The 18,280-nt window shown below is 35.3% G+C and overlaps 1 protein-coding gene across 2 annotated transcripts in view; it reads right to left on the reverse strand.

Annotated features, from left to right (window-relative positions):
• Positions 1 to 18,280, reverse strand: part of LOC149772474 (stAR-related lipid transfer protein 7, mitochondrial-like) — a 40,319-nt gene that overhangs the window by 19,094 nt on the left and 2,945 nt on the right. For both annotated transcript variants that reach the window (XM_089947770.1, XM_089947771.1), the window contains exons 2-4: positions 13,139 to 13,287; positions 5,026 to 5,075; positions 4,287 to 4,397 (exon numbers count right to left, since the gene is read on the reverse strand). In XM_089947770.1, coding sequence (XP_089803896.1) covers positions 4,287 to 4,397; positions 5,026 to 5,075; positions 13,139 to 13,287 — 310 coding nt within the window. The remainder of the gene's footprint in view (positions 1 to 4,286; positions 4,398 to 5,025; positions 5,076 to 13,138; positions 13,288 to 18,280) is intronic.

Raw genomic sequence — 18,280 nt, forward strand, 5'->3', positions numbered from 1 at the left:
GACACTTAAAACTGCTCGGTTAGTTGTGGTAAAGGTGGCAGTTCTGACTGCCCACTATCACCCACAGGTGAGTGATCAGCGTCACGTTCAGCCTTTACTCTAACAATGATTTCTGATGCATTCTGCAAAATTTTGGTAACAATTTCATTCCTTTGTGCATCACTGAAGAAAGGCAAGGCTTTAAGATGTGGATCCAAGACAGCAAGCAATGGTGAGAGTTTCTTCTTGATGAGTGTATCTATCCTGAAGATCATCAACCACAGCCCTTTTCATCTGAGCTATTACTAGAGAGTCATCATTGCTATGTTGGAAAATGCTGTTTGCAATGAAGAGACATGATAACTGGTATGGTTGGAACAGACTCAGCACGAAGAGTGGTTGTCGTCACTTTAAGAGGTTTTAGACAAACCATTACCTCATCTGCCTCTCTTTTATTTTAGCAAGATTTTTGGATCTCAAAATGGCAATTACTGCACAATGCATTTCAAGAAACCTTGAAATCATGTTATAAGTACTGTTTCTTCTAGTGGGCACATCAGCTATAAGCTTATGATCCGGTAGACCCAGCAATTCAGTCTGGCTTCTCAGTTTAGCTGCTGTAGTTGTACTTCGGTGGAAGAACCCAATTAATCGTATGTGCATAAAACTTGATGTGAAAGATGCATCCTAAAAGAGTCCCTACCTTGTCCATGTTTGGTGCATTATCTGATACAATAGGTAGTATTGGGATAGACTGAATTTCCCATTCTTTGAGGGCCTCATGAATCACAGCAGCTATATTCTCACCTGTGTGTCCTTCATCAATGGGCCGAGTTTGAAGAATATAGTTTACCAGCTTCCAATTTTTATAAATGTGAGTTGATGTGACTGGCAGATTGATTCAGTTGACCTCGACATCCAACAATCTGTTGTCAATGCAACCTTCTCTGTGGTGTATTGTATATGGACGATCTAAGACTAAATTTAACTGAGTAAGAGATTAAGTAGCCTAATCTAAAATCATTGCATGCCTGAAGGTCATGCTGGAAAAATCCTTTCTTAAAGCATCTTTTCCATTAACTAAAACATTATATTGTCCTACTTATTCAAGACAATAGTTCTATGAAATGCAAGATTAATCCTTTCGTGATAGGGTTTAAGAATTTTAAAAATCTGCCCTCATTTGCCACAAGATATCTGGAGAACACATTATAACCCAAGACATTCTTTCACAACAAAGAAATCAGTAAATTTGCCGAGATGAATGTGTTATCTGGATTACAAAGTTAGGGGGCCATTGCCGATTTTTTTGGTTTTTAACTTTGCTGCAATAAAAGAAAAGATCTTAAAGTTCAAGTGTAACTTATTAGAAAGAAGATGAATCATTGGCCTCTTCGATGTTTTGATAAATGTGTTATAGGGGACAAAGTACAATGAAACCAAAGATAGTACACATTTTATGCCATTTGGTTAAAAAGATTTATTTGGCTTTTTGTACTGACTTATAAGCTATATGCATTGTGTTGGTCTATAATACTGCTTTTAAAAGATTATAAGGAGACTGTTAAAAGTAAGACTTAAAACAAAAATGAACTAATAAAATTATTCTTCGAATGGACAATGCATCTGTTTGTTAATTGTGCAAGTTGATTTATTTGTATGTTGAGAGAGAGAGAGAGAGAGAGAGAGAATGTTGTGCAAGTTGCAATATCCTATTTCAAGCTGAAAAAGTATGGGTCAAATGAAAATTTGTCAGTACATTTTTGACCCCCACAATTTTTATTTCAACCCAAGTTCTGACACCATGATTTTTGTTAACCCTCAATTTTACACCCCTGGGGGATACACTGACATAGCTCCATTAATTTGATCCTATCTGTAATTCAGTAAATTTTCAGGTCAGCATCATTAAATGTAGCCTAAGGAACCTAGTAGATTTTTAATTCTTTGTATGAAACAAATTAGATAAGTATTTAGCTACATTTAATGACAATGATCTGCACATTTACTGAATTGCAGATAGGACAAAATCTGCGATGCTGTATATAATGAACTATACAATATATGACTGTTCAATCTTCGTTGGCCTTGAGCCAAAGAAACCTTTGCAGCTAAATATCTTTTTTCTTGTATTCCATCATAGTCAAGTTTAGATTTAGCCCATTTTGTTGACGTCCCATTCAACTTTTCATTATTCAGCCCCATCTTTATAAGAAAAATATCCATCCAGATGCATTGCTGGGAAAATTCAGAGTAGTCATGCATGATGGTTTCAAGGAGTCCAGCTATTGGTTCAAAACAATGGATTCCTCTCCAGCCAATGTAACCATCAAAAGATATTTGCTAAGCAAGTAAGGTCTGCTTTGGTTGGTTGAATCCATAAAAGCTGCAGATGATTTAAGTTCTAATTCAGGGTTCTCAATAGATTTCCAAACTGAAGTGTCAGTCGACCCTTGAACTAAAATCTCAGGAGTCTGAATGAAAATCTCATGAGTCAAAACTAAAATCTTGAGAGTCAATTCTTTTGGACAGTCATGAGCTCATAACTGTGATTCCTCGTTATTGGTGGAAACAAATGATGTTATAAGATTTATTGTCTCGTATTGAATAATGAGAAATACCTGTACAGTATTTGTAAGAAATCTACAATCTCATTTTTGTAAAAGCATTTTTCTTTCTAACTATATGTTACTGTGTGTAGATTTTGTATATGAAACAGAGTATTATTTTATACTTTATTATATTTTCAACTTTTCAACATATATTATCAACTGCTCAAATCATTTTATATGCAAAAATATACCAATACAACTGTGAAGGTATATATTATTCAAATATCAAGGATGTACATCAGAAAAATTGTCAGTTCACTTATACAAGTGTCCTTAAATTTTCAAAAAAAAATTTGGAGACTGACTCGTCTTCTCCTCAGAGCAGACACTTTCTGTTTCTTTGGAGTCTCAGGGTCAGAAAATTCATCAATGCCAGGTAGTTTCCGAGACAGACAGAAAACAAAATATACTCCTTTGTGCCATTGTGATTTTAAAGTCCAGATGTATGCAATGAGTGTTATGTCTGTTCAATTTTGTTCAGAATGATCCATTAATTAAAACAATAAAGATTTTAAGCATTTTGCCAATTTAAGCAAATTAACCACTAATAATACATAATCCCACGCTAAAAACTGGCTTAGCAAGAAGCCTTATATTCCCGTTTTGTCTAACTGATTATAATTTAAAGTGCAATCAAACAAATGTAGATATTTTATCAGAAATTAATCCAGTGAAGTCAAAAATGATTCCGGACTTTAAAACATCCCCCTAAATGAAACAACTTGCCAATTAAATAAATAAAGTTGGTTCACTTCTGCTGACAACTGGCTTTGTGAGTTGCCATAACAATATGCTCCAGTTCTGATGAGTTGATTATAATTTGATGTCATACCAATACTAATATTTGATCAAAGGCAGAGACAGAAGAGTTAACAATTATGATATGAATGGACATCATAAACTTCAAACGTAATCTCAAAACAATCCAACCTAAGTCTGTTGAATCTAAGTTTGACTTCAGTCAATTGTTAGCTCCGCCCAGTTCATGTATATCTTCCACTGGTGCAATATTATTCGTTGTCAAGGTCAAAACTATTTTGTCGAGCAGATGTCAATCAGTGCCTCCTACAGTAAATTTGTTATGGACAGCGTACTCTTAGTAAGAAACTAACTTAAAGCGAATCAAGGGTAAATAAGACTGATGTTTCAGCCCAAATCTATGTGCATCAAATAGATGCACAAGTTGAAATTTCCACACGTCAAGAAAGGGTTATTTTTATATTCCATGCATCAAAACCCAAGGGTAAGAGTCTTGAAAACCTTGTATTTAATCAATTTAATCACTCCGTAAATATACAACACACACCCATATAGTTCTAAATGGTATCTATGAATGGGGTTTATGTAAACATCACTCAGACAAAACCTAAACTACTGACCTTGCAAGTTACAAGCCACAATTTACTTGTCCATGGACAAGTAACCTTGCAAATGTTGCTTATTTGTAATAACAAATTTCTGACTTTGCCAATATGGCCAACAGATTTCTGCACCTGTTATTAACAGTAGAATCCCCTCCCCCCACTAGCATATAGTTCACTTTTATGGTACTCATTAACTAATAGTATAAGACCCCCACCCACCCACCACATAGTTCACTTTTATTGTTTTCATTAACATCATTATAAAGCACACTATCTGCCACAGGCTCAAGTAAGACCTAATTGTTGTCTGCTGGACAAACTCCTTACTTACTGGGTAATGTGTAATCCACTGTATGACCTCTGATCCAGTTTTCTCATCCTTATCAACAACATTGAGTTGAATGACCAGTTGATCCCATTTCTTTCTGTAGTCCAGATCAACCTGTAATTACAATTATAATTGTATTCTGATTGTGCTGCAACATTTTGAAGGTACTAAAATGTTCAGCTTTGTATAAAATTATTTCCTGCATGCACTAACACATCATCTAGGCATTTTATGTACCCGACACTGTCTTCTAACAGACTGTTTTTGTTGAGCTTGCCCCTCTGTTTACCAAGTATACAACTTTAACACTGATATTAATCTAGGATGAGGACATGTGTAAGGATATGCAATGGACACCACTGATTGCATTCTCATTGCAAGTTCAAAAAAAATGTATGCAAATGGATGGTAGAAAGTTTTGATCTCCAAGATTTTTTTTATAAATGGTATGACATGGTTTATGTATTAATGGTTGATACAATTTTGAGTAAGCAGATGTCCACTCAACACCCTACATGATAATCAAAGAACACAGGCAGGAGGATAGCTAAATGAAACAAACACGCATTTACACTTAATAAATGTTCACTAATAACAATGAGAGAAGCAGAGAGATCTGCAGTCTATGCAGTGCAAACATGCATGCTAAATTGAAAACCTTCCAAAATTTAGTTTCCAACTAAGAGATTCCCTTAACTGTATGGTTAAAGAAGCATGTCATTACATTTATCAGTCAGCTCACCTGAATATTAAAGAATGCCCTTGGTGGAATGTCAAAGAATGTGCCATAGACTGAAAAATAACAGAAGAGGTGTTGGTGAAATTAATCTTATGCATGATCAATCATGAAATGTCAGACTAAAAACTTGTTTTAGAAAAATATTTTTTACACACAGGCTTTGCTTAGTTGGGATCCAAGCAATCCAAAATCATGAAAACATTTATCATCTGGTGTGCATTTTCTTGTGCTACTCTAATTCTATAAACTGTCAAGAAACTGTCATTACAAAAATATTTTTAAAAAATTACAAATTGTGCCACCACTAATTCCCAATACAATGCTACAATTGTAGCTGAACGAATATTCTAAATTGATCAGATCTGCACTGGATGGAAGATCATAGATTCCTCTACTGCACAAAGAAAAGTTACTCTTGGTGAATTCATTTATCTTTTTATCTAATCTTTAACATATTGTTGAGATCACATTGGTTTACATAATAGAAAGTCTGCAATGCCAACATAAGGCATGTCATAAATCACTAATTTCCAAAGTTCTTGTACATTATCACAGGTTTTTATTTCCTTCAGAAGGAATGTTCTTGCATCATTAAAATTTCATAAGAATTTCATTTTTATTATGGAATTTAATAAACAACAGAAGATACAACGATGTCATTTAAACCCAATCTCCCCCAGAATTCACAGTACTATTATACACCTCACTAAAAGTGATGTATCAACATTATAAAGTAATGATTAATTCATTTTGATTTGCATATTTAGAGGCAATTTTACAAAAGCAGACTACCTTAAATCTACAGTATTTATTGATGTGAACAGATGAATGCAGGCATGAAATTTCATGATGGGATATCCAAAATGTATCAGAGCTTAATGAAAACTATTTATTGCTGATGGCTAAACAAGAGAAAAAATTATGAAGATAAGGATAATACCATTGGAGATAATGGTAATACCGTGACTGGAAAAGTGATATGTTTCTCCTACTGTATGATTTACTGGCAAGGCAAAGATCTAAAAATACTCAAGTCTTTATTGTACAAATGTCCAAACAGCCCAAATTAGAGCCCAGCGATTAACATTTGCTGAAATGAAAAATAATATGGGTAAAACAATTTCAAGACAATCTCAGATGTTCCAAGATTTTATTTTCCAACAAAGAGGAAATGCTTCACATATTCAATTATAGCTTGCTGCAGTACCTTTCTTGTTTTGATCTAAACTTGTAGACTACCAAAAGACTTCAGTATCCAGCAATCAAAGTCATTCAATCAATCTCTCTCCTATCTCATTTGTGTTAAATCAATAACTGGCTTTCTAATTTTGTTATTTTTTGGGAATGTTGTATAGCTATCTAAGCTACTGTATGGTGGGTCATTGGTGACATCTATTTATGTTTCTTATGCAAAGAAATATGTAAAGTGTCTCGTGAAGGGTTACACAACAATAGCTGACCATGCTAACTATCTCCAATTGACTTGGCACTATGTAACACTCAAAATCTGGACTGGGCCACTGGAATATAATGAAACTAAATATCACTGAAAGTTGAAATGGGCCACTGGGATATCATGGCACTAAATAACACTTAAACAGGGTTCATACAGAATTTTGAATGATAAATTCAAAGACTTTTCCCAAACTTTCAAAGACCACAAACATAGATTTCCAAGACCTATTTTCACTAACATTTTGTATAAAAGTTACGTTAAACGAGAAATCAAAGAATGCAAAATACTACAATATTGTTTAATGATGAAATGAAACTGAACGGGTCATCAAAAGAAAGAAACCAGGAAAACTCAACTGCATCTGAATCTAACAACCTTGGTCAGTTTTATTTGCAATTATAGAAAGAAAGTCTGGGCTTATTTCAATTTTCAAAGACCTCAGGGTAATCTGCTCGATTTTCCCAAACTTTCATGACCTTGAAAATGCTACCTCATTTTTTTCAAACTGTCAAAGACCGTATGAACCTTGTTATAGTTGGACTGGGCCACTGGGAAATCATGGCACTAAATAACACTGAAAGTCAGACTGGTTCACTTGGATATCAAGATTTTACGGGAGTCCTGGTATCCGAGAGCCCACAAGACCCGAAATTGTCAGTGAAGGGGAGGGATTAGACGGGCATCCCAAATTTAATTCATGTGTTCCTGTGCTATAGAACCCTAAACTAAACCCAATACACCACTCCCTCGATAACTCGCGCACATCGGGGTCCAGAAACATCGACCGCACTATAAGCGAGGGGCGAGTTATCGAGGGACCTATAAAATAAGCCCAAAACCAATAAAGTGATTGACGACATAACGGAAAAATAAGGGGGGGGGGGGTAGGTAGATTATACTGTTGAATACTCACTTTATAATCGTTCTGAGATTAACTGTTAATAAATATCTCTTCATAACGGTGTACTTTATTATTTTCTCATAGGACAACATTAAAAATTTCAGGATAAATTACAGTATATTGAGGCGATCATCGAAAACATTATTCCACGTGGTTTCTGTTCGGTGAACATGTGTACCACTTCACACATTGTGTACTACGTCACTGAGTTTTATGTTGAATTGTATACATTCTAGTTTTATTGTTTGAGCCAAATTAGAAGTTTTTTATACACAAAAGATCGACTCTTTTCGAGAAACAGTGTCGATCGAACGATAGATAGATAGATTTGAATGCGATAGAAGTAAAATGGAAAACAAAAAAAAAACAAGAGTTAATCAGTACTGACATATTTAATTGGTCTACAAATTTAAAACAGCGTAAATTAGAACAAGTTAATACTTGCCGTTTGTGCCACGCTTGACAAATATCAATTCACTTTTTGAAAAAATCAGTTAATTTTTTTTGTGTGTGTTACTCCTTGGTTTCTCTGCCGCCGAGCAAAATCCCTCTGATTTCTCAACTGCATGAGCTTTACGTAGTCAACATTTTGGGTCTCCAGCCACCTTATGGCAATATCAAAATATTTGCTTCCTGTGCAGAGGGGTGGGGGTGCACCATCTGTGTCTGCATCACTTTCAACACTTGTGTTACTCCAGTTAGAATCGTCTTCTGCTGCAAATTTGTTCGCTATAGAAATAATTATAGTTTCATCTGACATGTATTCGGCTGTAGGGCAATCATTGTCAGCACAAATCCACTCCTCCATATCATCAAGAGAAACGCCCATCTCAGGACCATAAGTCTTTACTAATTTCTCCCAAACAGCCTCGGCATTAATGACATCAGTTTCACTGAAACATTCGAAGTCACTATCGTCGTCGTTGTCTCTGTTACTGTTTTGCTTTACGTCAAAGGCAGCTCCAAGACCCTTAATTCAGCATCCGAGGTCTCTTGTAATCGATTTTTTTTTAATGCAACAAACACTTCCCCAAGTTGTTGATCAAAACAAAGCTGGCATGTACATGTAATTAGGTTCTCACAGAAGTACTCACGGGTTTCGATGTGACGGTCGATTGACTCTTTTCATGTTTTCAATGAACAGACTATGTTGTGATTATAATGTTTACACTGAAACGGAATTAAAGGATTAGAACGTGACTTTCACACAGGAAGTCGTTTAATTGGTGTTTATTTCATTCTCTGTTGCCACCTGTTAACATTTACCAGAAGTTTTCATTGATCGCTATTTCACCAGACTGTTTATTTACAGTATAATGACAACTATTTATCATAAAAACTTACATAATATATGATATCTTTAAACAGAGGTCTCGCTAGGTTTTTAAAACTGGGTCTTTCTGCCTCTGAATTCAATCACTAAATATCAGTATATTTTCTCACTCGGTCGCCAAGTCAAAGCCTTTGAACTAGCCGCCTAGCTGTTGCATCATGTTCTTTTTTTTTTAAATGTACTCTTATGAAATAGCAACAGTACATCAAAGAGTCTTTCAGTCACTGAATTCTGTCATTGTAAATATCAGCACAGTAAACTGATCAACACATTTTCCCACAAAGCAGGTGGCTGAAACAGGACCGGCAAATCTTTGAATTTTCCCGCGCACCTATTTCATGCGTACGGAGGACTCCAGCCTCAGTGATTTTCTGCGTCCCAGATCAAAAATTGGCGTCCAAATACGCATAATTAAGCGTTTTCGAGATCTCTGAAATTAATTCTTCTCTAGAGCTTGCAAATTGCAAAATATGGATTATATTTTTACAGGCATTAATCACCATTTTCGATGATAAAACGAGCAATGTATCAAGGTTTAATTTGTCAATTCTTATCATGATTTTTTTCATGTTCAGCATATTTTAAAGATATTTTAAATACATTTTGTCTGGAAAAAATCGGGAGCCAAGACGGACACCGCGTTATAAGCGGGATCGCGAGTTATCCGGGCGCGAGTTATCGAGGGAGCGGTGTATATGTCAAATCCTTTATTTTTTTTTTGGGCATATATCCTGGACTAGTTTATGTAATTGCTTTCTAAACCTTTTGGAAAAATAAATGCAATCATGTAGTGATCTATGACAATTAAAATACAGGTTTCACCCTCTGCTCTTCTCTCCCTGAAATTCGGTGACTTGCATTTTCAGCTGACTTAAAGCAGATAATAAAAATGATAATTTTTGTTATTATTAGCTTGCAATGATGAGACTGAAAGCATTAACACTTTCAACCCTTAACTTTATTCCATTTCATTTTACTATTTGTTCCCAATCTGTCAATGTAACATGTAATAGTTTCTTAAATGCTTTAAGCAGTGACTAAAGAACACAGACCACTCTAACTATGCATGTGAAGCCCATGTTTTCGAAAGAAAGGCATCATTTACATAAACACACATGCATTATCTTGCTTATATTCATATTCACATACCTCCAGTAAATGTCAGCATAAATTTCAACCGGCTAACTTCTCATTGTTACTTCAAGAATTGGAATTAATCATCATTTTTATAACCTCCCACCCCCACCCCACCCTTTAAGCTGTATCTAATACCATACTATATGCAATGTGTAAACTATTTTCATCAGAATGTTTAATATAGAGCTAATTTTATCCTGAAATTTTGTCAAATTTGACCAATTCAACAATTTCTGTCAGTGTTGTTTCCAACATATTGATCATAATGTGAAAAAAATCAAATTCTTAAGACCTTTCAAATTCCTGTCAGATATTGGTAATGGGCAAAAAGGGTTAAAATGTTATCAGTGACTTTGACCAAGAAGATGTGTGTGTGATTTGGATTTTTAATGTAGCTTTAACAATGCTTCAGTCATATCGCCATGATGTCTGCAGTGTGACAGTTTATAGTGATGTCTAGCACTGGTGCATCATGCCACAGACATGTAGCAATATGTCCCCACCCAGTCAGATTATCCTGACACCAGGCCGACCAGTCCAAATACTAACCTCTTATTGCTGAGCACCAAGCGAGGCAGCTGTTAGCAACATTTTTATAAGTCTTTGGTATGACTCAACTGGGGATCAAACCCATGGCCTCCCGCATCTGAGGCGGATGCTCTAACCACTAGGCCACCGGAGTGGTCCACCTAGAAGATGAGACCATGACTGATGCACACAAGATACAATCAAACCGAATAGCATAAATGTACCATAGCTAATCCCTGTACCTGAAACAGCTTTTATGACAAAGCAGAAACAAAGGAAACCTTGAAATCTCTACTATGTAAGTATTCCAAGCTTTTCCATTTATCTTAAACTAGTGTTAAGCTGAAAATCATAAGGGCAAATGTGACTGATTTGTGACAAAATTTCTAGCTATACAGTTACACCAAATTTCATTCTTTGATCTTAAATGGATTTTTATCTTAAATGTATGGAAAGACAAGTGTAGTAGAAAATTCAATACATAACAAGCTGGCACTGACCTTGAAGACCCTAACTTGTACATAACACGCCTGCCAATGCAACACACATACATACCAAGTTGCATCCCTTAATCTCAAACAGTTCTAAACATAAAAAGATAGAAAATGTGTCCTGGGAAACCTAAAAATATTGAGCCATGATCATGACCTAGAAACAGCACCCATAACAGAGTAGGACCAAGTTCAATCCCTTAATCTCATACAGCTCTACTAATGTTTACAGTGGAAATGAAAGAGCTATAAGATAGATGTGGCATGCAACAAACCTACTATGATGATATACAAGCATCCCAAGTTTCATCCTGTTATGTATACATTCTGTAATTGTTTTAACTCGTGGTAAATGATTTTGTTTAATATTTGTAATTCTCATTCATGGTTGTAAATTGTACAGAATATTTTTAGTTAGATTTTGCCTATGTAACCTGAGTCTGTTAGAGCAAAAGTTACATAGGATCTATAAATAGATGATTATGTAAGTGTTAACAGTTATTAAAAATAATGTTAATAAGACCTAATGCCACCTATAGATTAATTTCTCATTGGCTGCTTTTTGTTGTTGACATTTCTAGAAGAATTCATTAACTTCCTACTGGATGGGCTAGCTCACTTGAATTAGCAAGTTTGAAGCAAACAGTAGTGAGATCTGACATGTGGGGTATGTTGTGCAATTTTGTCGAAATATTATGGAAGAACTGATCAAACTGATTAATTCAAATTCTGGAGTCATGAATCTTGTGTTCCTGTTGTAAGTCTGCAGACATGTTTCATGTTGTACTTATATATATATTATTTGAGAGGAAAAGCATCTGTTTGGACTATTCAGTAGGAAGAGAAATTGCTCATTATTTGACAGTTATCAATGACCACTTAGTGTAGTATCACAGTATGTGAATGAATCAATGGATGAAGATTGAGGCAAGCAGTATGCATGAATGGCCACACAAAGGTAGAAAAAATTATTCAAGTATGAAAACAGTTATTTTCCCAATTTTTTTGTAAAGCAAACAAACAAACAAAATGTCCCAGACTAGTGCCCTGGAAAATTTAACCTGTCTCACTTCAGAAATGTATGGTCCCATACATTGGGCTGTGAGATTTGATCAGCCCTGGGTTGCCCAAACTTCTCCCTTATTCCATTCATGTCTGTACAATAAGTTACTAGATATGAACCATAATTGTAAGTTTATCTTACAAGAAATCAACTTAATCACACAAATGCTTGGCATTGTTCTAATCACAAGTTAGATCCAAACTGTTCCAGAGGCCTAATGGTTACAGCATCCGCCTCAGAAGCAGGAGGATGTAGGTTCCATCCCCAGCAGAGTCATACCAAAGACTAACAAAAATGGTACTAACAGCTACCGTGCTAGGTGCTCAGCATTAAGAGGTCAGTGTTAGGACTGGTCGGCCTGGTGTCAGGATAATGTGACTGGGTGGGAAATCATGCTACATGTCTGCAGCATTATGCCCCAGTGCTAGACATCACTATAAACTGCCACACTGCAGACATTGTGGCAATATGACTGAAAAATTCTTAAAGCTATGTTAAAAATCCTAATCACCTATGAATGGGGAATAAAACTGACTGAATTACCTGAAATTAGTGCTTACTTGGCTATAAAATACATGCGATTCTATAGGAGGTAGCACAAAATTACTGTTCTGGATATGTATGTGCAGTACAGAAAACAGAAACAACCAGTCTATGGGAACCGAAACTGATATTGTTGCAGCTGGTGTAATGATCTGTCAATGCATAATGGGATTAAGTCTAGCCCATATGGAAAACAAGCTGTTAACCGATTACTTTACTTTTGTAATCTGGAGAGTTTAGGCCAAAGATGGGATATTTTTTTTTGTATTTTAAGTAATAAGGGAATCAAATGTGGTCATGATGTCCTTCGAGTCTTTGATAAAACAACTGGCCATTTTTGGTGGAGTCAAGATAAAAAGGAAAGATGAGCACAAATTTCGGCAAAAATAAATATTTTGATTTCTTTAAAATAGTTTTGCTTAACTGTGTTGTTCAAGATATGTTCAAGTTTAAGTTTAATGAATAATAATTGAGCTGTCCCTTGCTCATTCTTACACTCGTGAAATGCAACATTATGAACATCAAGAGTGTAAGGAACAAATGTATAAATCAAGACACTGTTGATCCACGGAGTAAGGAGGATACTGATAGAACATATAGAGCTCAGGAAGAAAACACTGCACTGCATGAAATATTTTAAGTTACTGAACAACAGTATGCTTACCTTTATACAGAAAAAGGTGAGAATTGGGCACTGGTTTGCGCCAAAGTTTGAAGTGATCTTTACTAATGACCTGCTCCCACTCCTGTAGGTAGTCATGCTCAGTGGTTTCCTTGCCTTGCTGCTCAATGTGAACCATATCATCCACACAGCTAAATGGGAAAAGAAATGTATGATGTGAATTAATTTTAAAGACCACATACAGCCTATGAAAGTTTGATAAATGAGCTATATTTATATACAAAGGATGAAGACTGTGGCACTTAGGTTATCCAGATTTCAAATAAGCAGCATTTCTTTTTTTGCATTCTTTTAGGACAGTAATAAAAACACCTTAGAGATTCCATGTATGAGAATACGTCTGGACGTACTACAATGTTTTATGTATGCCACAGAAATACTTGGGAAATCTTTCAATCTGCACTGCCTGAGATTTTAACCAGGTGAAACTTGTTTATTAAGGCCTAGCTGGTAAACATAAATAAAATCTTGCTGTTGCTGCCACAGTAATATATATCTTCCTTTTAGCCCTTAGAACTGTACATAAGTACTTTTGAAAGTGGGGGGGAAAGGGAAAAATATCCTTAGTTTGATATGTGGCACCATAAGACCTTGGTGAAAAACTTTTCACCATGTGTTTATAGTATGAGCCAAATTTCCTTTAAACCCACCCTCTGCTATGCACCCCAACCCCTTTTTGGGTGGGGGGTGGGGTGGATGGGTTACTCCTGTCTGCTTAATCTAGAGGTAAACAAGTTATCAAACATCAGTGTTTGTTCAATTGCCCAACAAATTATAATCAGTTGTACAAAACTGTGCAATTATGGTGGCAAGTGAAGCTAGCTATCCATGGGTTTTATTGGTGATTAATATGCTGCAATCTGCAAAATGTGTAAAAATCTGGGTGCTTTACTTAACAATCATTCATTAAGAATTTACAAGAGAATCTGTCTCAGAAATGACCTGTTAGTCACAATCATTTCTATTCTCAGAATCTAAAGTAACATGCATAAAGCTCCAATAAATGTAAGAAAATTTAAGGATGCATGCAAATGTGAAATTTTGCAGGCTAAAAATGCCGTGAAAGATGGAAATACAGAGATGATATATGACTGATATAAGGAAGGATGAAAATCAAACCTGTCTGTCACTATGGGCAGGTTTAATCTTCAGAGTACTGTATAAAATAATTCCCTTTCTGATTTATATATATACACTAAATGTACACACATCCATAGGTAATTACAAAAAGAGAAACACTTTTAAAAAGTCAGTACCAACCATGTCTGTCTCATTTTCTGCTGGTCTGCTTATTACAAAATAGTGTACAAATCGTTTTCTTTATTCAACTCGAGACAAAAGAACAAAAGAAACACTGAACACCAGTTTGCTACATGACTGACAAACTATCCCAGGTTTCAGCTCATGACTGTGATAAACAAATGACTATTATTGAGGTTTTAGTTTTACTCTTGGAATGAAAATCTCAAGACCAAAAATGAAATCTCAAGAGTCATTTGTTTTCAAGTCATGACCATGCAGTTGGAATTGTTTCTTATTAATGGAGCAAGGTGGTGCTAACAATTTCTTACAACTTTAGAAGATTTATTCTTCTTCTCCTCAGACTAATTTTCTGCTTCATAGAGTTTGATGGTTGGGATGAACATCACTGTCTGAGACTAAGAAAGAAAGTAAAGTATACTTCTCTGAGCCATTGTAATTAATTAAGACAATTCAGTTAAGAAAGGAAGAAGTCTATAACTTGTAGTTCACTGTAAAGATGTTTTAAGTTTCCTTCACAAGATCACTTACAGGTGACCACTGATGACATTATGATTGTTAAGTTTCACACTCAACAGGTTCTCAATCATTTTCTGGTCGAAATTGCTTCTTGAATCACTTTTAAAATGTATTCCCTGAATTTGACATTTCTTAGTGTTTTTCTTAGCATGTAAGTTTATAATTTTGCAATCTGATCTGAACTAGAAAATGTCAAATATACATAAATACTCCTTAAAAAACATCCAGAATAAAATAACAATTTAACAACACAAAAATCAAAATATGAACAAGTGTTTCTTCAGAAATAATATTTTGTTATCAGTCTCCTTTTTATCTCACGTCTGCCAAAGTTCTGCTGATATTTATTAAAAGACGCGAAAACCATGGCCCTCTTTGTTACCTTTATTAGTTATACAACTCTAACTGCTCAAATGATGTTGAGGATACAATTCAAGAAAGGTGCATTTCTAATGTCGGGTCAATGATGACATGTAAAAAGATGCAAATGAATGATGATAAAACTGAAGCCATGCAAAGACTTTCTCCTTCATATGCATTATTTACCTCAAACAATAAGTTTCAGTAATATCAACATTAAAATCAAGCGGTCAGTACGCAAAGATGTATCAGCACCATTTGCAATTTTTTTTTTGTCATGTCACAAAAACACCTGTGTGTTCCTTAGTACTTTCATGACTGGACTATTGCAATTCACTTCTATATGGTTCATCTCTGGTTCTATCCTTTGAGAACAAAGGACTAAGTGAGCACACCTTCCACCTGCTCTGTAACCTCCTCCTGTTCAATCCAGAAACTAACACAAATTTGTTCACTGTGCTACACTTTGTCGACTGGCTCCAGCTTATTATACCTATCTGACTTCACCCATGTGCATATCCCATCTAGAAACTTATGGTCGTCTTCTAACTCATATGTTAAAACTAAGTCATGTGGATATCTTTTTGTGTACCAGGAATGTTATGTCGAAAAGGTCTTAAACTAACAGAAAAGAGAGAAGACTCAAGTTTTGTAAAATTCAAAATATAATTTAATTTCCTATAACGCAAAGTGAAAATTTAAATAAGAACATACAGTACTGTGAATTAAATCCCAAACAGTCATAAAAATCCTATCACAAGTCCAAATGTATGCAGAGATCTCAGAAATGCTTAATTACGTATATCTGGATGCCAATTTTTGATCTGGGATGCAGAAAATCACTGAGGCAGGAGTCCTCTGTACGCATGTAATAGGTGTGCGCTAAAATTCAAAGACTTGCCACTCCTGCTTCAGCCACCTGCTTTGTGGGAAAATGTGTTGATCAGTTAGCTGTGCTGATATTTACAGTGACAGAATTCATTGACTGAGAGACCCCTTAATACATACATGTTGCCATTTTATAAGAGTACTTAAAAAAGGAAGCTGGGCGGCAAGTTCAAAGGCTTTGACTGGTGACCAGGTGGGAAAATGTAGATATTTACAGTGATTGAATTCAAAGGCAGAAAGAGCGAGAGATGTACATGTGGTCATTTATAAAAGTACATCAAATAAACAACTTTAGCTTTCGTTATTGTGTTCATTTCTGAATGTAGTGGAATAAGCAGTGCACGTGACCTCAGAATCAAGACATGTTGAGACTTAGACAAAATGCCATTTGTAAGTGGGTGACAAGTCGCCTAAAAATGTAAACTTTGCCTTCTTCTGTTAGGAAAGCAAAAACGACTTCGCCCTGTGATTATTTAAGAGGTACATTGACTGACCATACCATATTTTTTTAAATGCCCCTTGCCTTAGCCCAGTTAGTTCTAGTGTTGTAGTGAAATATATTCATCATGGCATCAGTAGCTAGGCCTAGTGTTTATATCTATTATGCTGACAAATAAACTCTTGCCCATACACAAGCATTATGTTTTGATAGCTGATTGATCATTAATACTTTTCCAAGTAAGGTAGCAACTATCAATTTCCTGCATTCTATCCTTTGATGATAAAACATACAAACTTGTGTTTTAAGATCAGAATCGGTGGTCTGGATATATATTAACTGCCTCTTATAAACTATTTTGTCATAAAATTAGTTTGAAACTGTAAGTGAACCAGTAGGCCTAACGGGAAATAATGGCAGACTTCACTAAGTCCGGGATGTACCAGTTTATTAGATTGTCTGTTTTCTTAAATCATCAGGCAAATATATTCAGAAAACATATACAAATCATTGAAACCAAAGCCTAGGTATTATTTTATTAAAGATTTAACTTTAAAATGCAAATTATGTAGATCAGAAACATATGGGACAATGCTATGTTGTGGAATTCACAAGATGCGCTTTAAAGTCTAAGCTGTTTTCTGATTTGACATGAAAAAAAAACAGCAAATCAGATACTATTTATTTACCTAAAATTTAGGGCATAACCGATTAGCATTTTTCTACTGATTTCCGATTCCGGATTTTGGGCATGAAATTTTTCCGATTCCGGATACGATTCAATTAATCGGAAATGCTAAATTAAAAGGTTTTTCAAATTAACTTTTTAAACCGTGTTACACACGTTTTGCATATCACACCGATGTCACAAGGGGAAGGATATGGCAGGACTATAGCAAAATGCAACGAAGTTCAAAGCCACAAAGAATCCATGAAATTTTTTATTTTTTTGCCAGTTCCGACCCATTCTTTGTTCAACAATTAATTGATCTTGCCGCCAGGCTTTTATTTTCCTGCCTTAATCATTTATGTCGGCAAGCGGCCAGTTCCATCCTGTACTTTATTCAACAATTAGTTGATCTTGCCGCCATGCTTTAATGTCGCGGTCAAATAAAAATAAAACAGGCTTTTGTTTGGTCCTATAAAGTTGGCCTCTTGCGGAATCATTTTCTTTTAATACCTCATTAGCATGTGTCAATGTATTCAATATTATGCCTTCATTATTGAGGATGTTGACATAAACGGGTAGGACTGTATTATATATTTTAATAAATTTAAATCTTTCGGTCTAACTCAAGTATTATCGTTTCACCCCGTTGTGTTGACCATATTGGACTTTTCTGACTTCTTATTTAACTTCATTAACGCACTATCGAATGACACGCAGTGTTAGACACGGTGCTATAGAAATTCAACTTTATTATTTTTATTATCCGAATCGGTCGTTCCTGCCTTGTTCGACTCCGATTAATCGGAAGTTCATACTATCCGGTGGAATCCGATTTCCGGATCAAAAGTCGGTTATGCCCTACTAAAATTACTAAAAGTAGGTATACAAATAAATAAACCATAAATTTGCAATCCTGTCAATGGACTGTTGTAATGAAGCTATATTACAGTGAGTGATTACATTACAAAAACCTCTGCATCTAAAAATA

Source organism: Sinohyriopsis cumingii, unplaced genomic scaffold, assembly GCF_028554795.1.
Source record: "Sinohyriopsis cumingii isolate HCF-2022 unplaced genomic scaffold, ASM2855479v2 utg001460l, whole genome shotgun sequence".
NCBI lineage: Eukaryota > Metazoa > Mollusca > Bivalvia > Unionida > Unionidae > Sinohyriopsis > Sinohyriopsis cumingii.